General features: G+C 38.4%; 1 protein-coding gene across 2 annotated transcripts; it reads right to left on the bottom strand.

The window, feature by feature from the left end:
• Positions 1-97: 97 nt before the first annotated feature.
• LOC140036761 (phosphatidylinositol 4-kinase alpha 1-like) lies at positions 98-17,612 on the bottom strand. 2 transcript variants are annotated; one of them, XM_072079363.1, is made up of 27 exons: positions 17,451-17,612; positions 16,116-17,182; positions 15,643-15,984; positions 15,387-15,548; positions 13,856-14,041; positions 13,567-13,725; positions 13,337-13,464; positions 12,941-13,247; positions 11,689-11,857; positions 11,340-11,557; positions 10,520-10,678; positions 10,238-10,420; positions 9,087-9,602; positions 8,620-8,979; positions 7,323-7,537; positions 6,516-6,699; positions 6,234-6,370; positions 5,996-6,146; positions 4,412-4,678; positions 3,930-4,007; positions 3,766-3,813; positions 3,150-3,322; positions 2,842-3,037; positions 2,267-2,407; positions 1,250-1,458; positions 684-845; positions 98-603 (listed from the first exon to the last, which is right to left on the bottom strand). In XM_072079363.1, exons 2-27 carry the CDS (start codon positions 17,082-17,084, stop codon positions 345-347), a joined length of 6,078 nt encoding a protein of 2,025 aa, XP_071935464.1. In that variant the 5' UTR covers positions 17,085-17,182; positions 17,451-17,612; the 3' UTR covers positions 98-344. The 2 variants fall into 2 exon arrangements, with proteins under 2 accessions (XP_071935464.1, XP_071935465.1); XM_072079364.1 differs by having other exon boundaries at positions 6,528-6,699; positions 17,451-17,592.
• Positions 17,613-22,797: the final 5,185 nt, after the last annotated feature.

The raw sequence follows: 22,797 nt of genomic DNA, 5'->3' as shown, positions 1-22,797 counted from the left end.
ATTAAACAGTTTAAATTTTTTCCACGCATATAACCAACCATTTCTGAACCCACCCACCCACCCCAAAAAACAAAACAACCCCCCAAAAAAAAAAAAAAAAAAAAAATCCAATACTTGTATAGAACTTCAAATTGAAATCGCGATTAGGATTATCGCTAGCGATTCCACAACAAATGTGCAAGATCTTCTTCTTCATTTTCACAGACAAGAGGAATATACACACCTCTACAAAGACTCACCGCATTAACACACATTCTCGCAATCCCTCCAAAAAATTTGCCTGTACGATTTGAGCAACAAAATGATAGGAAAATTACAGCGGAGAAGATCCACACAATAATTCCTCACTTCTCTATACCCTGCTGCAAATATTGAATCAAATCGTAACCAGCAGTTGTCCATTTATTGTAGGCATCTGTACACGTTCGGATCATGAAATTGGCAGCCTCACGATCGCTCATCTCAGGGTGAAATCTCTTTCTAAGATTTCCGATAGGGTCACCCCTGCTAAAGCAAGGCAATCCGCTATCTAACATTAACAAGACTGTGTTCACAATCCCATCCATGTAACGCCGAGCAGCAAGATAACCCTTCACACACAAACTGCAAAACATAATAACCAAATTGTGGCGTAAGAACATCTCTTAAAAATGGCAACTGAAAAATTTGACACCCTTTCTTACCTCACAAAAAGATGCCAAGTTTCACTTTTCATTGCACCAGATGGGTCAATTAATTGAGTCATTTCATGACTCAATTTAAAATGGGCACTTTCAAATCGCATATTTCCACCAGGGGAAGTTTCCAAAATAAAACCAAAATCGATGTGAACAAGTCTCCCCACGCTGCAAAAATGAAAGTTTGGCTGAGAACAAATGCCAGTAGAACTTTCAAGTTATGTAACACTACTAGTCACAACTTCTTGATTTGCTTGAAGCGTGAGATAATTATTTCACTCTTTGACCAGTGGTCAAGAAGAGGACAGGAGGTGGAGCATAAAGGGAGAAAACAGCAGGGAAGCTAAAGGAAGCACAGTGAATTAACTTTGAACAAGCTGATGCAGGAAATAATACAAATATGTTGACAATGACGATGCAATTACAAGTCAGACTGAGAAAGAAAAGGGAAATTAAACAATCTTATAACAAGCAAGTGTTGGAAGCACAGGAATGGTATGGAATGGTAAGGACTTGCAGAACAAGACCATAATTGGACAGTAACACTGGCCACAGGTCATAAAGCTGCTTACTTGTCAAAGAGTAGATTGCCGTTATGTCTATCCTTCGGTTGAAGCAACAAGCTTGCTACTGCATAACCAGCACTGCTGATGATGAAGTTCTCACGAGCAGCTTCAAAACTGGGAGAACCAACAGGTCCATAATCCTGCTGAAAGATCTCATATAAACCACCGTCAGTTGTCTCACCCATTTGACTTCTGCTTCGTGTATTTCGACAAACCTGCAAAAATCCAACGATAATGACATGATAACATACAGAACACTTTAATAAGGACTGGCTTAACAAATAACAACATAGAGTCCAAGGAAGTTTAATAAAGCCTGACAAGAAGTGATGCATCTTGACCAAGATTGACAAGAAATATTGACCAAAATGGGTTTGTTTGGATAGGCATGATTTCAAATAAAAAAATTTACTTCACAAATTTCAACCACCTTTTTATCTTCCCAATCACCTTTTTATCTCACATACATCACATCATAAAAAGTGCTACAATAATTATCTTAAATAAATCATCCAAATAAACTCTTATCCAAACAAACTCATTGTTTCACGTTATGTTCTCCACCTGGATAATTCATATGAAGTATGGTATATAAGAGTCACAGGTTTTACTAAGAACCTAGACTTTAGCACTGAAGGGTTGCAGTTACACACTATGAGTTCCTGAGGTAAGTAGCAATATGCCGGGAAAGCAAAGAGATGGGATCTTCTCTATCTTCATACAAATAGAGGTAGCCAAAATGAAAGAGCTATCAGCACTTTTGCATGATGAAAGAAATACTCCACTGGGTTATTTTGTACAACTCCATTAAGATATATTTTGCTTTTAAGGAGGCACAGATAAATTTCATACTATGTTGTTCAACACTTCAAAAGAAATTTTTTTTTATAATGAAAAATATAGATAAGAATAATCATATTTTCATTGACAATGATTCACTGTACAAACCTCCATCCATCATACATGAACAAAGAGTGCACATTCACATGCAAAAACAGAAAAAGCCACTTGACAAGTATTTACCTCTATTATTCCTCTCTCAGGGCCAGTAGGAAGAACTCCATAGGGAAGCAAATATAAATTGATTCCGACGCTCTCAAATATGTCTTTTAGAAGTGATATAACTTGCAAAGCAAGAACATCTTGCCGGCAGTCATCTCCAACCTATATGGAAGCAAACTTGTTTAAGCTTATACATAACCATAGACCAAGTTCATAAAGATTAAACAGCTAACAAACCGTTAATGTATATTTACACCATACACAGGATGACTTGTGAAATTCAAAGAAATAAACAAACAGAATAAAAAATAAAGACACACCCAAATCATGAGCTGTATAAGATTCTACCTCAATTTTTTAGTTTTTAGCATTCTTTTGTGATTAGATTATCAGGTATTAACTTTGGAACTACCTTTTTAACTTTGCAAGTTCCAACTACAATGCGTGAAAAGACCAAACACAAGAATGCAGGAAACACCCAATGGAAAAGACATATACACTCATCTCAGGGAAATTTTGCACTTCTGAGATCATAGCTTCTGCCTCAATCAAGAAATTAAAAGAAGTAAGATGATAATGTGCCACAACTGTTTTACCTTGAATATGCAAGATTGAGGCTTTATATCTTTGGGATCCCCATCCCGGTCCACAACATTAAATGTGATCTTAATGGGAACTTTTGCTGCTGACTGCAATGCAATTCCACTATCAACTTGAATACCCCTCAAAAGTTTATTTGTGGCAGTAGGAAGATAGAGGTCATCCCCTTCCATTTGAATTTTCTCCAGCTCCCTGTTTAACATAGAAATTCAAAATTCCACTTCGAAAATAGAATATAGTCTACCTATATATTTAACCAAAAATACTCCCAAAATTTAAAACAGTGCCTGCAAACAGAAAGTACCTCCGAATACCAGCTTGTCGTTCCTCCTTTGGAACAGGAAATAGGACCCCAGAGATAGATGTGACTTTGTCAAAGAAATCAAACTCTCTTTTAAATAAGTCCAGGGCCTTAGGTGTGAAACCCTCAATAATTCTTTCCCTCACAACAGGCAACAGCGCTTGAAATGAATTATTCTGAAAACATAGCAAAAGACTCACATTGAAAGCACGAACATAACACAAAAGGGATTTTGAAAGACTACCAAGACATGACAAAGGGATCTCAAAGTACAAAGAGAAGACATGGACAAAGATACATGCATATATTCCTGTGGTACAGAAGCAACATTATACTCCAAGATTAAGTAAATGAAAGTTAGTAAGAGATGCATAGTCAACAGCCACAGAGTACAAACACCATCCTTTTCCACAGGAGTCGTATAACATAGGCTACATCACTAATTTGAACTAAGGATGACACTGTAATTAAAATAACATACAAGCAAGTTGAGACATGCATCCCTAAAACAAGTCAAAAGAAGATGACAAGAGACACTGCCAAAAAAAGCAACATTTAGCTTCAAGGAGAATATAGAAATTCCCAATTTTGCTGAAGAATAAAGAAGGTACAGTCATACTTTTGTGGAAACAGCATCTTTTCCAGATTCTGGCACACTAGTCTCCCCCTGCAAAATTTTTAACACAATCACAGTGACGTAGATCCAGAACTTTTCCATATTATGCAAGCACACTTTTCATAACTGAATGTTAATCACATTGAAAAAAGTGATATCTCCCGCACCTCTAAATGCCATATCAGTATATGCGCAAATATATCACTTCTTTGAGCAGCTCTAAGCAAGTATCCTTCTACAAGCCTCTGCAAGATAAGATATTGTTACCAAAACAACCAGAGGAGATTTTATGTGGCTGCATTCTAAGAAATAGACACGACATGACAGCTTAATAAACAGTTAGATTGGTGCAAGATTTGAGGTACATTTTAAATCATGCACTCTTTACAAAACTTTAAAGTTCTTCCGCCAGTAATCTGCAAGTGTAAAACTCTTCCTACGGTTAGTTATATACTGCCTTTGCTATAAATGTACTGAAGTCATGAGTAATACAAAATCCTAGACCCAAAAGGTTCAACATGGCAGCAATTCAAACAGCTCTTTCAAGACCATATATTACATTTATTCTCCAGTTCTGGCCCCGATCATAATTTTTTTTTTTAACAATTAAGCAACAAAAACTATAACATCTAATGCAAGAAAGACCTACCTCTTCATCATATCTTAAAGACTGCACCAACTGAGGCATGAAGAATGTTACTCGCTCAGGAGGATAAGATTCCAACACCCTAAGAACATAAGCCATAACACGTGGATGTCCCTTATAAGCTGGAGTTAGGAATTCCAAAGCTTGTGTTATTGAACAAGCTGCCCAGTGAGGCAGCTGTTGCAGAAGGGCAGAGTTTTCATCTACAGCTTTTGGGGTAACAAAAAAAGGCAATGCCTGAGGTATGCTGCGGATCTCCAATATATATGTCTGCAACAGGAAAAACATAGATGAAATACTAGTCTGAGATAACTGCAAATAAGCACTTAAAAAGCAAAAAGAGGAGGTTAAAAAGCAAAGTTTTATAGACATCTCATGCAGAAGTAGAGTGCCAACCAACAATTGCAGTTTCACCCTTCCCCTGTTAAGTAATAAGAGTTAGGTTACATCCATCAAATGTACACCAGTGTGCAAGTTCTTTATCTGGATTAAATTTCTGAAATTCTACACACAAGTCACAAGCCTTACAAACTTGCTGACCTAGATGATTTCAATCACTTTTAGCATTACTTAAAAGTAAGCAAATTGATGTTTGATTCTTGCAAATCTTTTGTAATTTGAGTCACATTCTTTGGGCATGAAAAGTGGTAATAGGGATGGGTTGAGGAAGGAGCTTCTAAGGATAATGAATCGTACCTGCACAAACAAGAACAAGGACAAGGGGTGGCTGCATATGTAAGTATCAGTAACAAAGGGTTTCAAAATATTCTTCAAACTAAAAAATACGTATAGTCAGAAAAAAAAATAGTACAAACTTATCAAAACACCCAATTGGAAAGAGAAAAAATTCTTGGTAAATCAAAATGGTGTAATAGTTTTTCTTGAGTATTAGAGGACTACTGACATTCACTATCAAAACAGTTATAAACTTATGCAAATTCTCAAAGAAGAAAACTGAAACAACAAATTGGTATCTACACCAAAGTGCTGGGAGACACTAGTTCAGTAACAAATTGACGTTAGAAGTCGTTACAAATCCAGCCAAAATATTGTGTGTATTTTCCTCACCTCAAAGAGACAACACTTATGAAAGTTCATAATCTGAATAATTTTTCCAGTCCGAATGCTTTACAGTTGCATGTCACAAGGAGTAAAAATCATAATTGAACACCAGGGCACAAGTCAAATAACTTTTTGGAAGCATAAAAAAGAGCAAAGAACTTCAATGAATCCAGACCAAAGATCTGTAACATATCTTAAACTTGAAAATCTACCATAAAAGAGCTTCCTGAAATGACTAAAGGAAGCAATGACTTGCATCTTAGTCATGCATTACCGCGATGAAGGATTATCACACAGGCTGTTCCAGGAAAAAATAACAGATTTTGCATTATGAAACTCAAAGACACAAATAGAACATCAGTGCAACTATTGGTTACAAAACTTAGAACCTCAGGGTATAGAAAGACACAGATTCCAGCAAATTATCAGTATGCAATATACTATCTATCCACAAATATAAGGCTCCCACCAGAACATGCAACAAATGCAAAAAATTTCCTATCAGATTGAGATGAATGTGCATACTTGAACAAGCAGTGCCACTTCAGACTTCAGAACACCATTAGCTGGAAATCTTGCAGCCAAGGATAAAGCGATTCGAGGATCAACAGAAAAGGCAGTCCTTGCATATTCAACCCATTTTTCAGAGCTAACTTTTGGACGAGATGCACTTTCCCTGAATGTAGTGCACACAGACGAATGAGTGAGTATCAACCAAATGGAAGAAAGTCAACAAGAAAAGCAGCAACTGAATAACAATTACTTTGAGCCAACAGGCTGTGCCCAAACTTCAAGCCTATCAGCCTCGTGATGACATAGCATCAGAAGCAACTGCTTTCGTTTTTCCCTTCCAACAGCATAGTTCTCCATTTGGCCCCAGACTGGATGATACTGTTCCTTCTACATAAAAACACAAATTGATTTAAGCAACTCCAGGATCAACAGCTACATAAAAATATAAGGTTTCAGGAAATTAGCATATCTGGCTTCTTAATGCTACTCAATGCAGAAGCCGAAAATACATTCATGGTCAGAGTTACAATACCACGCCATTTACCGAGTTCCCATTTTCAGGCACCCGTCCTTTAGGATCAGACTGGGTAGAATCCATCCGCTCGTTCAAAAGATGGTGAACAAACATGGAAAGAGATTGAGCCTCACTTTGGGAAAAGGTGCTGTTATTCCCATCAAACCATTCAGGTTCATGAGCAAACCAACCCAATGAAGTCCTGCGTATTCACAAATCACAGTAAAACAAAGTTGTGAATTTTTTTTAACAAATCATGAAGAAAAGAATTCCCAATATAATGGCAATGAAAAAATGCAAACAGCTGCACTTAATCTAACCCCATACAAAATGGAAAACAACAGGAAAAGATGCCAAATAAAAGAAACATGAAAGCAAAATATAAACAAGAGGCAGAATGTATTGTCCATCTTTCTACAAGTTTCATTTAACATACTATAGCATACATCATTGGAGGCTTGGTCAGAGCAATATGCAGCCTATAGAATAACAATACCCCAAAAAAAAAACACTCCATTTGACAAAAACTAGCCACAACTTCCAACTAACTCGGATTTCTATACTTACTAGCTGTGAACCTGTCATTATCAAGATATTTCAACATTTAACTTATGTCCTATCTCACCATACTGCTCCATCTTGAAGATGAACCATCAATTGAATGAAGATAGTACTCAATCACAGACACACACACACACAAAAGTAAGTTTGAATCATAAAATCAATTTCATCAGCAATTTTTCAAAAAAAAAAAATGAGAGGACAAATTACATGTTAAAGATATGCTGACATGGAGCAAGAGGAAGTTAAAACAAAAGAGTTTACCGATAAATCCTGTCTTCCAGCAGCTGAAGCCCTGTTCTAAAATTGTGAAGGTTGCGCTGTAAGTGGCATGAACAGAACTTCAGCCCAAGAAGCATAAGTGTGAAAAAGGTTCCAGTAGCAGCAGGATGACGTGAGCAGTTCCAAGGAAGTTTTGTAGTTCCTTGTAACATTCGACCAAGTAACAAAAGCTGCTCCACGCTATCATGCCGAACTACCTACAGATATAAAACATATCACTATACCTTTACAAAACAAGTTAATAAAATTAAAGTTGTCCCAAAGAAGAGAGAAATTAAAACAATGAACAATATGATAATCAGGGGCAAACATTACTCCTTAATTTCATAGAGCTTTAAATTTGAGTTAGATTGTGGTACCAATTGTGACACTAGGAAGAAACTAAGTTGTACTGGACCACCAAAGACTTTATTATTACTTCATCATTCTTTAAAAAGCATCACATAACCATCAATAATGACATACATATAGTGAACAAGTTTTTAAACTAACATTTATTCACGACAACTAAAAATTAAAAACACATTTTTTGACAAGTTTAACAAGTTAACAACCATATGCCCAGTGGCAGGAAAGGGCTCTTAGAGTCTTTCCCCGCTGTCAGGTTCAAAGTTCAAATCCTATGCCTGATGGTTGGGAGTGGGAGCGGTGCCGGGAGAGGTGGGTGGGTGTATAAAAAAATATAAAAGAAGAAGAAGAAGTTAACCACCATAGATTGTTGAAATAATAAAGTACAGCATCTCAAATATGAAAATTTGATGAAAAATGTTTAGATCCTTTCCTAATTTCAGTTTTAATGTATAAAATTACAAATTTACTCTTACATGTGAACCGGGTCAGGTACCCACAGGTTTTTAAATCTTTGAACAGTGAACCGACTGGCACAAATAGTGACCCAACACATGACCTAAACCACATGCTAAAACCAGTTTGGGTATATCCTAGTTTTGTGGTTCAGGTAGGGGTGGTTTTCCGGGCCAATATAAACTGCCCTAGCTTCAGTCTATCCTAAACACCTGAGATTCATGGAAACCACAGGACAAAACAGCAATTAAAATAACGTGAGGTATTTAGGGAACAGGTGTAAAGTTGAATGCCTCTATAAAGGAGAAGCTATCCAATATGGCTCATATGTTAGTAGTGATAAAAATGTGCAGCAGCATACACATGACAACCATACTCTTAACCATCTATACAGATAAGATAAAACACAAGATTTGATACCGAGTATACCGGTGCTATCAGCACACAGATGTGCAGGTTCAAAGGTGCAACATACCTCAAAACGATCAATAAAGTAACCAAGCCATATTCTGTGAGCCATAATTTGTTCAACAGGGTCCTTTTCAGGCTGCAGTTCTGGCTCCCCTGGAGAAAGGTGAGGCCTTAGCTTTGCAGCCGGTCCAGCACACCTCATCTCAGAAGCGAAAAGGCCTCGTTTGGTATCAATGGTCCACAACCATGCATCAACAAGTTCAGCAAGGACAAGGGAACCCAACTGAGGCGCTGCAGAAACTAACCATGTCCAGACAAACACACCAGTTTCCATGGCATCAGGCGTGGAAATGTAAGCAGGGCACCAGCAAAGAAGGCGCAGAAGTTGTGAAAAGCTCTCTATATTCGATTTCATGTCAGATTCCTGAAGAAATAGAATTCTGTCATATAACATAACCAAAAGGAAATATGAACATTATTTTGCCCAGTAATATAAGAAAAAATGTAAAGAGGGAAGATGCATGCACTGACCAGATTTGAAAGAAGCAATGCAGTCGCTTGAGAACAAGTGTCCCGAAAGGATGATTTGTCCACTTCGCCACCTTTCTCAGCTGTATTGACAAATTGTTGAAGCAGACGCACAAATTTGGTAAGTAATACTTCATTGAAGGATTCATTTTTGGGATGTAAATTTTGGGACAGCATTTCAGAATCAGAAGCTGGAAGGTCAGTTGTAACGGGCTTAGGGTCGAGGCCACCAATGCTCTCATATAACCTTCTCATTCCAGCAATTTCACCAGCATGGTTACATTTAACCGTTGCACTAACTATACCAGTGCTAAGAACCTCCAAATTGAATGCCTCTGTCAATTTTAAGTTGCCTCCAGAAGCTGCAGCAGCAGCAGCCATGACTGCAGGAATGTTTGCAGTTTTCGTTCCACTCCAACAGTCATTTTTGCCAGTACCAATCCGAATTTCAGATAATAGAGAAACCACATCAGCAGTGGGCTGTGTTCTCTGCCAATTGTTTGCTTTGCAGATCTTCTCCTGCAGTTCCCAATTGACATGAAAACAACATCTATTAATGAAGTGGCTAGAGAAATATTATACCAAAGGTCACAAGAAATTAACTAGAGAAGTAGCCTGTGTTCTGATGCAATACCATATGACTACTTTTGACAAACAACTTCAAGGACTACACAACCATGTGCATCAGCGTAAGCAGCAATAGAACTAAGATGGGGAAAACAATTTGTTAATAAGTTGAAGGACAGATATGCAACTTTTTTTCCCAAAGCGATAATGGTGCTGTATAATCAGAAGCGACCCATAAGTTTGACAAAGTTGTTAACATTGAGTATGGAGGTGATAAATCACATTCTTAATATTTTATTCCACTAAGCTGAAAGGAACAAAAGTATTGGTGCTTCTAAGGATGCACTTGTTTCTTTTGTCAGGGGGAAACCAGCTAAAATCAGTTATATCAACTACAGAATTGTGATAAAAAAGAAAACCATATTCCTGACATTAAGAAGATAGCCGAGTTCAATATAGGGACATAATATAACTGCAATGATGCATGCCACTACCCAGAGAAACTATAGTGCTGAACTATTTTAACAATTGAAAGGCAAACATGTGAAGTGATAAATGATAAGATCAAAGTTCATAATAAAAGAAACCTGAAGAAGGCCCTGACTCGTGCATGGCGCATATGAGAGTGAAATAACTATCCACTCACGAACAATTTTCTGGTATAAAGAACGGACAGTAGCAACCCAAGCAGGGTCAAGAACGGCAGCTGATGGTGGATCATTGTGGATAGAAAAAAGTAGGGAATCCAAACAAGAAGAATTCCACAAAATCTGTAACAAGTACCAAAGGTTCAAGTAATCTCAGAATCTGAAGAAAAAATCATGCAATGCTGAACATTTTATTCAATCTATATCACCAAAAACTTTAACCTGCGGAAACTTATCTCTGAGTTGATTCAATAAAGTTACTGAAATATCACGAATATGCTCGTCCCTCTGAGACAAATTTTTTATAAGAAAACATGCATGGATGGAAAGGGCAGATTCTCTAATCTCAGCATCATGACCAGTCTCAGAAGCCCGTTCATCCTGCATCCAGAAGCAAGGAACAGATATTTCTGACGTTCAGTCTGTCATGTAAATGCAGAAAAGTTTCTTCCAACTTTCTTTCTTTTTAGGATATATCCGTTGGGGTGGGCAGGGATAGGTGCAGGTGGCAGAGACTAAGTTCCCAAGTTTTATTTTTAAAATTCCAGTAAAAACTTAGACAGAAGTGCTGAAAAGGTAAAACCTTCATACTAAGATAGATATAGCTGCATAAGTACACAATGGCATAGAAAAAATGGGAAAAAAAATTCTGAGAGGATTGTCGACCCCTTTGAATACTCAACAAAACAGGAAATAACAAAATACACAAGCCCCTTGCTAAAACTTGCTTCCTCTTCCCTTGCTCTTATCTTCCCATAATGGTCCAGAACTACCAATCTCTCAACCTTGCACATAGACTCGTTTGAGCTAACCATATTTCACCAGAAAAAGTTAATACAACTTACCAAACTTATAAACTATCAAAAAAATTAAGATACGAGAATTACTACCACACTAAATGAATGCAAACTCATATATAGCTTCATTTATAAATATATTAGTTTGAATATTAAAAAATTGAACAAACTAATATATACAAAGAAATAAATGGTGGACAAGACAAAAGGGTTTGAACCCATATAGGTAATGAAAGAGAGCATACCAGCCAAAGTATTGCTGTTTCAAAGGCCCGGTGAACAATTGCTGTCAAGCACTGAGAGACAGCTGGCATGAGATTTGGACTTTTCAAATACTCAAAGACACAGCTGAAGGCACTTCGAGAAGCCGTTGAATTAGGGCTACCATTGAGCATGCCACCATTACTACTGAATCTGATTATCTCTAGAAACGCTACAGCTAAAAGATAAGTTGCCTTGACACCTGTAGAACTCAGAGCAGAAAGAATCAGAAGAGCATACAAAAGAGGATATAATGCCATTAACTTTTCTCAATACTGATTGGCAAATAACATGGGATAGTGATGCTAATAGTACCACTGAATTTCATCAAACCTGAGATTGTGCCCATTCCCGAAACCTCCACGCGCCCGCCTAAAGCAGCTGAAAGAGCAGATCTTTGGCTTACAGCAGCTTTTTCATTGCCACTACCTCGCCGGCTACCCGGGTTATGAAGAGCATTAAGTTCCAACTCATCTTCAAGCCATTTTACAGAGCTAACAACCTGGATAGGAAAAAAAATCGTTGACCCTTTTTCAAACATAAAACATTGAAAATGACGAAAGATGAAAGATCAACCCAAAAAGTGTAAAAGAAGGGTCTTTCAAGAGCTACTCAAAATAATATACTGAAAGATCTTAAGAATCACCTCTTAATGCAGTAACTTTTTATTTATAAGCTAAAATTTGAAACTAACTTTAAGCATGATTTTGTGTTGAAATATTTTATTGTTGAAAATAAACCAGAGTAAATCAGTTCCATTGTCAAGTTCAAGAGTAACATAACATGTAGTTGACATCCTAGATGTTTCTACAAGAGACAATTAGTGGTCTATTAACTATATTCTATTAAATCTTAGAAAAACTATGACTTTCAGAAGACGTATCTTAACTCAAGAACAGTGGTGAATAATGACATAAGGCACCCTCCATTTGTTTAATTGCATTATCCACTCATGCTCTGTTCTTCTATCACCTCCTTTCTCCAATCCAGCTGTTTCTTTTGAATGCAAAGAGCCTCATTTTAATGATCAGATCAAGCCTAAAACCCTATATTCTGAATACCAAAATAGCCCCTAGAATATACTTCAAGAATAATTTGTAGGAGAGCATTGCCCTACACTTGATGAATTGAATTATAGCTGCACGGGTCTTATAAACAATAAACACAAATGAAGAACCATCTAATATGATATCAAGACCATCATGCTTAAAGCTTAAGCAAAATGGATGTAAACGTGTTCACTAGGTAGTCTGAACCGACATCATGCCAACCCAGTAAAAAAAGAAATTCCCAGTAAACAGCCCTGGCTTAAAGGTTACATAATGGCACAAATAGAAGACACCTTTACACTGACAAGAAATTGCACGCATTTAACACAACAAACATCCTCAAATGTTCATACATCCAAAAATTTTGACAAAACAACAATAAGCAACAGGCAGATATATTGAACTAATAACTGAGCTGTGCTCAGCCAAAATCCAAAGAGTTCTAGCTATGTTTGTGAAATAATACAGGATGTGATGGAAATCAAATGAGGTAAGATGTGTGTGTGCGTGTGTGTATAAAGAAAATATGAACTTACTAGGGGTGGAGTCCCTTGAGAGATGCGCTGAACTGCAGAAGCCCACTGAGCATTCCACATGTACGGTCCACCAACAGCCTGGACTGCAATTACACCCATGCTACCTACACTATTTAGAGAAGTGGACACTGACTTTGTCGTCACCTGACCTTTTTGTATTGGAGGAGCTAGCCCAAAAAGAGCTATATAGAACCACAAATTGCGAAATAATTTTAAGAGTGAAGGTTCCACATCTATAGTAGGATCAAAATCCGAGCATATTTCAGCCACAGCAGGGAGTAGAGGACCGAGAAAATCTGCTCCACTCCTGCAAATGTGAAGCATTAGTGATCATACAATATCCAAACACATTTTATCAAACAATACTATTTTGGATCTAATATCAGAATGTCTCACCTTCCACTTTTGGATTCAGCAGCTAAGCCTACATCTGAACACAAAGATAGCAGACGATGACGAAAATCTGACCTCAATTTGGTATCAGTTAGGCCACCAGCAATCACAAGAAATCCTGCAGGAAGAGTCTAGAATGTGATTGAACCAGTGAGCATAGCATTTAAGATGACAAAATATCATAGCAAAAAAGATACATGGACAAGTTCTCACATCCAAAGGGAACAGCGTACCTCAACACGTTCTGTCGTGGCTTCTGGTGCCACAGTTTTACTTTCAGCAGAGCCAACAGCAGAGAGTTTACTTAAGTAGCTTCGGATCAATAGAACAACAGCTTCACGATAAGATTTCTCAAAACCTAAACTCGCCAGGCGAGAAACAGCATCAAGAAGCTGCAGTAACTCAACAAAAACAGGTTGAGAGATGATGCTGTAGGTTCAATATTAGCAGTAGCTAGCAAACTAGTAATGCTAGTCATGTAGTATCTAAAAGACCCGACATGATCGCTAATAAACCCTATACCTGGAGTCTCAGTAGGCCTGGGGCCGAGGCATCTCCCTCTTCTAAACTTTCAATAAATAGTGGTAATATCAAGTCAACCACTTCAGGCTTGTTAACAGAAACATTTAAATCCGCAAGCAAGCGAATCATGTTAAGTTGCCCAGCAGAAGCTGCCTGCTTATCTTTTGCATCATGCGATTGCTGAAGCTACAACAATTAAAACAAACCACATAATCTATCAAAAACATATCACTCTGGTAAAGGAGCAAATGAATTGGGCCTTTATATCCATAAACCACTTTCAAGGCCAATGTGAAAATCAGGCGAGGAAGAATGACTAATGCCTATACAGTCTCCTGATTATAGTACTACCAGCAGAATACAACAATTGTAGTTTGAGTACACTTTCAAATATGAAAACATGACCTTGAATTGCCAAGATAACCCAGCTCCCTTCCTACTGTTTTTATCATCCTGACAAGCACATGTTACACTTCTTATAGCTGCCAATGCTTTAACAGCATGCACCAGTAAAAGGTCAAACAAAAAACGCTATAAATGAAACTGTCCTATGTGCTCACCTAAAGGGCAACCAGCACACAGAGCTGCCATGGATTAAGAGCCCAGAAGGGCTAGTTTCACAAAAATATCTCTTGATACTATGCATGCACCACCTCATCTGCAGATCTTTCATGATTAACAAATGGGTTCTCTACATAACAGCATTTGTACCAATAACTCTCTGTATCTCCACGACTTCAACTTTAAAGATAAAACTGATCCCAAAAGGCAAGTAGGGAATATCAAAAGGTAAATGAGAAAATGGCCTTCCGCATCATTCGATTTTTAGAGGAAAACGAGCAAGAGGATGTTTACCAAAAGTTGCCGCTGAGTGCACCAGAGAAGAATTCTATTGAGTTGAATTAAAAAGTTATCAAGAACCTAGGCAATAATGGTGGGGAACGATGATGAGGACAGCATAGAAGAAAAAACATCCTTGCTGTGGCAAGAGCCTAGAAGGGAAGAAATGGGAAAGAGAAAGCTTTTCTTTTGTTGAGAACCTTTAAATGAAAAGAGACAAAGAGAACAGGGATCAAATGGAAGAATAAAATGGGCAAAAGGTTTTCTCTCAAAAGATGGAGAGAAAATGAAAGAAAGTTGACAATTCCCTTGTAAAATTTTACTGAAAACCAACTTTAATCATCAAATGCTCACGAACAAAAATTTAACGTATTATCAATCCAAAATCATTTTCTCTTCCCTTCTTCTCTTTCATAACTTTATGTTTACGTTTCTCTTCGCTTCTTTCCGTATCTCTCCAAACTCCCAAACTAAGCCCACGTATCAGAAAATGAAGAATTTAGGCTCCCATCTCATAGCTCATGCATGAAGACAAAAATGTAAAGACACACACTAAACGGATAGTTGACTAGTGGACAAACATGCATATGCTTTTGCAACTTCAAGAATGCAAATTCATGTCCAATATGTACATGATAGCAACTTAAACAGTTTGCAATTCAAAATGTCAATGAATTGCATATCAACCTACCTCTTCTTCATAATCTTTACGTTCACGAAAGCTAGTAGCTAATCCCGTTATAAAAGTATCCACAGGCGGCCGTTCCTTGATCCATCCATATTCAATTATTTCACAAGTTGCTTTCAAGACACTCTGAAACATTGCACCCTGGCTGCTGCCCCAAGTGTCAGCCTGTTTGAAAAAATGAAAGTGCACCAACATTTCAGTAAGTGACGCATTCAAGGCACTAGAACTTAGACCATCACAACTCAAATAAATGGTAAACCTGAATACAAGTAGTCAGCACTAGGGGCTTGAAACGAATAAGCAAAACTCGCAACAGCTGGCCACCACGTGCAACAGCAGCTTGGGAAATTCCACCAAGTAAAGAGCCAAATAGCTCCTCGCAAATCCTCAACTTCCGCCACACTGAAAATAAACATGCCTCAGCAGCCTCTATCAACAATGCAAGAGTTCCATGCAAGAACCTCTTTGATGACTTTCCGTCAAGGTCAACAGATGCAAGAATCTTAATCTGTAACTTAGCCACTGCTTGGTAAACAGATAGCTTGGTACTGACTCTTGCTTTCAATAAATGCCCTTGTTCAGACCAGTCACGCTTTCTTATCTGCCCAGAGAAGAGACAAGATAACCGGCTCAACTTTCTTTCACTAGCACTGCCCTTTTCCTTCTAAAAATCAATTTGTGGCCTAGTAACGAGTTACAAAAACTAAAAGATGAATAATTCAGAAATCCTACCTTTAAAAATGCTAACATTGATTGGAGTTGTTCCTTTGTGACAAGTCTCACTTGTTCCAAAAGCTTGGAATCAACCGTGGCCTTATCCAATACATGCCTTATCAATTTAAAAGCAATTTCCTGTTTTTCAAGGTTCTCCAAGGACTCTTGCTCAAAAGATATAAGAATTCCCTTGCCTCCACCGCCATCATTTAGCCCTGTGCTTACGTTCAAGATATCCACATTGCTCTTCCAGCCAGCGCTGCCCCCATTCGTCACAATTCCCTTTGATGACGACGCATCATCAGCAACGCTGCCAGATGATCCGGAGGCATTACTCACCTCATTCCCTGGACTTGCCCTCTCATTAGAGTGATATGGAAAATGGTTCAAACTCAAGGGTGAACTCTGACTTGAAGCAGCCTCGGAAGAAATAAGCTCCCTCGGTGAATTGGGAACCGTGATTTCAAGCCGTTCAAGAAGACACGAAACTAACCTGTTAGCATCAGACGAAAGAATAGGCGGGAAATTCAAGGCCAAGGCGTTCAAGAAAACCCTGGAAATCCCCAAATCCCCAGAGACATTGCCTGTGGCAGAGATCACAATTTCTCCAGTGAAGCCAGCAATGTCAGTTGCAAAATCAGAGGCTGACTCCGCAGCTCTACACATACAAGCAAAGTAGTCGTTAAAGAAGGAGGCAATCGCGTCATTGCCAAATGATTGGGGCCAGAAAGAAGGGGTGAAAGAGGATGGAATTGCGCGATAGAAGGCAAGGAGGAGGGATTTAGGCCGTTGATCGTCGTAATTTGGGCATTTGGAGAGGAAACGAGCCACTGCCAGGACGGCATTGAGCTGAGATCTCGAAACCCTAGGAGATCCGGTAAGGAGAGACTCCGCCGAAGGACACCGGCCGCATATCCAGACCAACTTGTCAGCAAATTGCTCGGGTTTTTCAGCAATTAAGTCACACAGCTCGATCAACGATTCCATTTCCGCAAATTTAAGACCAGAAGGCACTAACAAATCAACGTATAAATTAGCTCATTCCCGCATTGCAAAATTGAATTCTTCTGCGCCATGATCGCCATCTGAATTATGTTCAAAGATTTTGGTGAAATCACTCTTAGTTGAATAAATAGCAAAACTACACACAATTGAAGAGAAAATTCGAGCTGTCCGCGAAATTGCATCAGAGAAACTAGATCACATATGAGAGGAAAAATTCGGATTGCAAGGGGTCAAAGGAGAGAGAATTGACAAAGTAACACGAGTAAATAAATATCCACGTAAAAAGCATTTTAAAAAAAATAATGCTGTCGGATAATTGCAGAAAAAAGATGTGAAATTAGGGTTTACAGCGGCTGTAGTTGAAGGGACGACCGGAGGTGGTACTGGGTCGTGATGATCTATGCGGCGTCGTAACGTCGCTGTTGTTCCTGCAACCTTTTGTTGTTTCTGCAACGTCTCGCGCCCCTCTCTGTCTCTCTCGCTCTTTTCCTTTTTTTTTAATATTTTCTTACCTTTCTAAATTCTAATGTTCGGTCTCGAATGCCTTTTTTTCGCTCCACCTCCTCCTCCTTTTTTTTTTTTTTTTTTTTTTTGCCACTAGTACTTTTCGCCCCTTTTTTTTTTTTGGTAATTTTCTGCCCTTTTTTTTTAACAAACTCGAAGGCCGCAAGGCGGCCTTGGTCCCGGGTAATATAACTGATGATTAAGGGGTCCAACTCGGTTTCTATGGTGGTCGATGGAATCATTTGAATCACCACGGGTACAGGAAAAAAGCTCACTTTCCTGATTGATTGAAATTTGAACTAGTGTTTCATAATTGTTAATACATACAAAAGATACAGTTACAAATTGATAAAACATGGTATAACGAATTTTTATTTAATACTTTAATGAGTTGTGGTGAAAAGAAAAGAGAAATAAAATTTTTACAACTTTCATATATGCAAAGACACAAAAAAATTCATCTTTATTGTATCATTTGGAAGACGAGTCTCTCACTGTGAGAGCAATTTTTTCTCTATCCTAGAGAGAGAAAATCCCCCTCTGTGGATGTCCACACTTTCTTGAAAACTTCAAAAATTGAATTACCAATTTAGACGCCAATCTTAAAACTTTTCATTCAAGGAAATTTACCGATCTCATCCATTATCTCTGGAATAGCGTTGGATTTTCTAGTGACAGTAGCCATAACTATTTCTATTTTCCAGTTCCTATTGAATAAGATGTGATAGCTTTCATATCTAATCACAATTTTCGTCTTCGTTGTGTTTTGCTAGTCTTAGTTATTTTTGCTTCTAATCTTGTTTTTGGTTTGTTTGTTTTGAATTAGGAGTAACTAGAATTGGGAACTTGTTGGGAGGTATTACAAGGACTTAGATTAGGTCCGAATCTGTGTGGGACTAGAAACATACTGGAAACTATAGCGTGAGGTTTGTGGGAAGGATCATGGAGAATATTGAAGAGGTATTAAGAAGATTCAAATTCTCAGAGGAGGAAAGAGATGGAGTTCGTTTGGACGACAAAGAAATGGCTAAAGGTGTTCTGGAATGCAAACTGAGCTTGATTGGTAAAGTTTGGGGGGCAAAGCAGGCAAATATTGGAGGAGTTAAGAGCTTCGAAAACAATATGTGATCACAGGTGAATAATCTAAAAGTAATGGAGATTGGACGTAATTTGTTCCACTTTATTTTTGAGAAGGAGAATGATATAGAGGTAGTGATGAGCAAGAGGCCATGGATCTATGATGGTCAACCGTTAATTCTACTGCAGTGAAAAACTAGTTTGGAGGAAGATGAAGAATCTCTGAGTAAAACATTAATTTGGGCCCAAATCCAGAATATACCCTTACACTGGGTCACGAAGGAAGCAGGAAGGAAGATTGGCAGCATATTTCCAAAAGTAAATAAGGTGATCATTCCGCAGAGTGGAGGAAAAGAAAGTAAACATCTAAAAATTTTGGCTGAAATTGATCTTTCTATTCCATTACCTAGAGGGTTTATGGCCAATAGTAATGGTATTAAGAGGTGGATTGAATTTAAATATGAAAAATGTCTAAATTTCTATTTTGGTTATGAATTGATTAGGCATAGTGAACGAAACTGTAGTAAAAAAGGAATGAATATAGGAACGGAACTTCAGTATGAAAATTGGTTGAGAGCCAGTTATCCTCGAAATCCTACTAAGAAACATGGAAATGGAAATGGGACTGGGGGTGCTAAAGAAGAGAGACACCAAACTCATGACAATAGGAATGTAAAAAGAGATGAACATAAGTTGCTGCTAACCTATACAGAGGAATTCTATAAGGATGAGGAACTAAAACAAACTTCTGAGAAAGAGTTGACTATGAATACTAGTTTGATGAGTAGAAAGATGAAGAGTACGCATGAGGAGAGTGGGACTGAAGGGGTTGAGAATGATGGGAGATGGGAGACAGGGGAAAACAGATTAGGTAAGGCAGGAGGTAGGGACATTGGAAAGAGAAAGAGGAGTAGAAGGGAAAGGATGCAAATGGAACAGCAGGATGGCGAGAGTTTTGAGAAAACAATGGAAGAAGCAGATGATCTGATGTGGATTGATGGTGTCCAGAGTAAGAATAATAAGGATAAGATTGCTAAGGAAATAATAGAAGGGAGGAAAGGTGAGATAACATCTGAGGGAGGTAAAGGTAAAATGGAGGTAGGAAAGCAAAAGGATAGGGCTAAAGGGAATCAAATGGTAAGTAAGAGGTGGAAAAGACTAGTATTGGAGATGACAGGAGAAAATCACAGGTAGAGGCTAACAAAGAATTACTAGAACTGAAAAAGAGAAAAGGAATATGGAAATTATGGATTGAGAAAGAGATGAGGTGCAAGTAGGGAAAGAAAACTGGAAGAAAATCAGAATTGAGAATGGAAATAGTGACTAGATGGAACTGTCTGAGGGATTGGAGCCCACCTTAAATGAGACTCCAAGGTTTAAATGAAGGCTATGGTGTGGAACTGTCGAGGTGTGGAGAACCCCTTGATAGTTCCTCAACTGAGAGAAGTCATTAGATTCCATTCTCCTTCATTAGTGTTCTTGTCAGAAACAAAGAAGAAAAAAAACTATTTGAATAAAGTGAAACAGTGGATTAAATTTGACAATGTGTTTGTTGTTGATCCAATTGGTATGGCAAGGAGTTTGGTTGTATTATGGAAAAATGAGTTGCAGGTGAAAAAGGTTTTGTTTACAAGTTTTACTATTGAATTGCTAATAGAGGACAATGAAGTTAAGATTGACCGGTGGTGTATATGTGCTTATGCCAGTTCAGATGCAAGTGTTAGAAGAGAGCAGTGAAAGTTATAACTAGAAGAAACATAATATGGGGTAAGTACTGGGCTATAATAGGTGATATCAATAACATTACCTTTAATGGTGAAAATGGGGAGGTAAACAGAAAGTTGAGGTAAGATTCAAAGATTTTAACTCCTTCATAAATAATGATGAACTGGTTGACATTGGATTTGAAGGAATTCCTTGGACCTGGAGCAATAACTAGGGAAATGAGGAAGAGGTAAAAGAGAGGTTGGATAGGATATTATGAACTAAAGGTTGGATAGAAAAGATTGATAAGGCAAAATATATACATGTAGAAACTGAGGCATCTAATCACTATATACTAGTTCTGGATACTAAGCCAATGGGAAAGAAATGAAAAAAAAAATTTATGTTTGATAGAAGGTGGTTACAGCAAGAGAATATAAAGGAGGTAATAGGGAAAGGTTGGAGAGAACACGAACTGGGGTCCAGGTTATATAAAGTTCAATGTAAAATCAAAAAAGTCAGTGGATTTGCTTAATTGGAGTAAAGGATGCTTTTGCAACTCTAAGAAACAGATAGAACAGGTTAAAAAGGAAATTAAAGAAATCAAGGAGTGTAAAACTAATAGTTACAGGATTAAGTTGGCTGGTCTTAAGAGGAAACTGGCTGAAGCTTATAAAAGGGAAAAACTATGGGCTTGTTTGGAAGTGAAGTTTTTGGCCAAGTTTTTTAGCTACTAATTTTTTAACAACTTTTGCTACAAGAACCCTAAAAAATTTATCAAAGTTTTTTATTTACACACTTTAAAATAATACACAAAAAATTTTCCCTTCAATTTTTCTTCTTTTTCCTCCCCCACCCAACCGGCCACAACCTCCACCACCGCTTCCGGCGCCGGTACTGAAATCTCAACACCCCAAGCTAAAAATTGCACCCCGTCCACTTTTTTCTTGCGGGTTTTTTCGCAACTGTACTCAAACAGTGCTCAGTCCGACCACCACCACTCCTCCAACACTCCCTTTCCCAGCCACCTCTGATCAGCCACCGCCAAAACCAACATCACCACCACCACCTCCTCCTCCTCCTCCTCTCCCTCCTCCACCGTCTTCCTCTCATCCACCACATGCACCGACCAAACCCGATTCGGAATCATCCTCATCTTCCTCAAACACCTCCCAAAGCTTCACCCAATGGAGGTTCCCGCTGACTAATTCCCCCATTTCTCACCATTTTATACACCCGTATCAGCAAACTCAAGAAAAGCCGAAGATTTCGGAGCCCACCCCACCAAGAAAAGCGCCTGATTCTCTGCTGCCGCCGCAACTATCCGCTACCAAGTTGGAAGAAACTTTTCACGTTGCGGAGCTTCGTTTCAGCTCTGGATCCGACGAAGACAAGCTCGGCGCGCTACACTTGCTGGAAAAGTCACTCGTTCCAAACCCACGCGCAGTCGCGGACGGTGGAGATGCGGTGGCATGCCCGGCTACGGTCATGAAATGGGTGGTGAGCTGTCTAAAAGAAAGGGTCATGGCTAAGTCGGCGCAGTCGAAGCCGGGGCAGTTGGGGTTGTGGTGGACGCAATGGCGGATTTGGAGGGTGCGGTGGCAGAAAGGTCGTTGGCAGTATTGGAGTGGGGGAGCTTTTGCAGGGGTGGGGGAGGGGGGTTGCGGGCAGAGGGGTGGCGAGCAGAGGGAGAGGGAGGGGGAGCTTTTGCAGGGGGCGACGGAGGTAACGGGGAAGAAGAAGAAGAAGAAAAGAAAAAGGAAAGAAAGAAAAAGAAAAAGAAAAAGAAAAAAAAAAGAGAAAGAGAAAAAGAAAGAAAAAAAAAAGAAAAGGAAAAAAAAAATTTCATCTTACAAAAACTTCTACACAATTTTTTCAAAAACTTCTACAGTACACTACAGTAAAGTTTTAGACAAACTCCCAAAAAACTCAGGTTCTAAACAGGCCCTATATAGGAGTCAAAAGGTTAGGGTAAAGTGGTTAAAGAAGGGGGACAAGAATACTAGCTATTTTTATGCTAGAATGACTGGCAAGAGGAAAATGAATAGGATTAGTGTGCTACAAAAAAAGAGTGGGAATTGGTGTGAGAATGAAGAGAAAACTTGCCAGGAGATCATAGACTATTTTAAGCAGATTTTTACTTCAGAAAAATCATATAACTTTGCAAAAATTTTACAATGAGTCCCACATACTATCCCTGCTGAGATGAACAGGAAGTTGACTAGAAAGTCACAGATTAAGAAATTAGTCATGTAGTCTTTTTGATGCATCCAAACAAGTCTCCAGGGCCAGATGGTATGTCCCCTTTTTTCTTTCAAAAATTTTGACAAATTATTAAAACTGATGTTGTTAATACAGTGCAAAGTTTCTTTCATTCTAGTCATCTTCTTAAATCTATCAATGAGACCTT

Source organism: Coffea arabica, chromosome 2e (assembly GCF_036785885.1).
Source record: "Coffea arabica cultivar ET-39 chromosome 2e, Coffea Arabica ET-39 HiFi, whole genome shotgun sequence".
NCBI classification, from domain to species: Eukaryota; Viridiplantae; Streptophyta; class Magnoliopsida; order Gentianales; family Rubiaceae; genus Coffea; species Coffea arabica.
Note: the sequence above shows the minus strand (reverse complement) of the source record. Positions and strands in the feature narration are given on the sequence as shown.

Coding starts and splice junctions, on each gene's coding strand:
- LOC140036761 (XM_072079363.1), bottom strand. CDS start 17,084: ATGGAATCGTTGATCGAGCTGTGTGACTTAATTGCTGAAAAACCCGAG. Junction 13,465..13,566: donor CCACGACAGAACGTGTTGAG/GTACGCTGTTCC, acceptor ATCACATTCTAG/ACTCTTCCTGCAGGATTTCT. Junction 9,603..10,237: donor CGAGTCAGGGCCTTCTTCAG/GTTTCTTTTATT, acceptor TGGGAACTGCAG/GAGAAGATCTGCAAAGCAAA.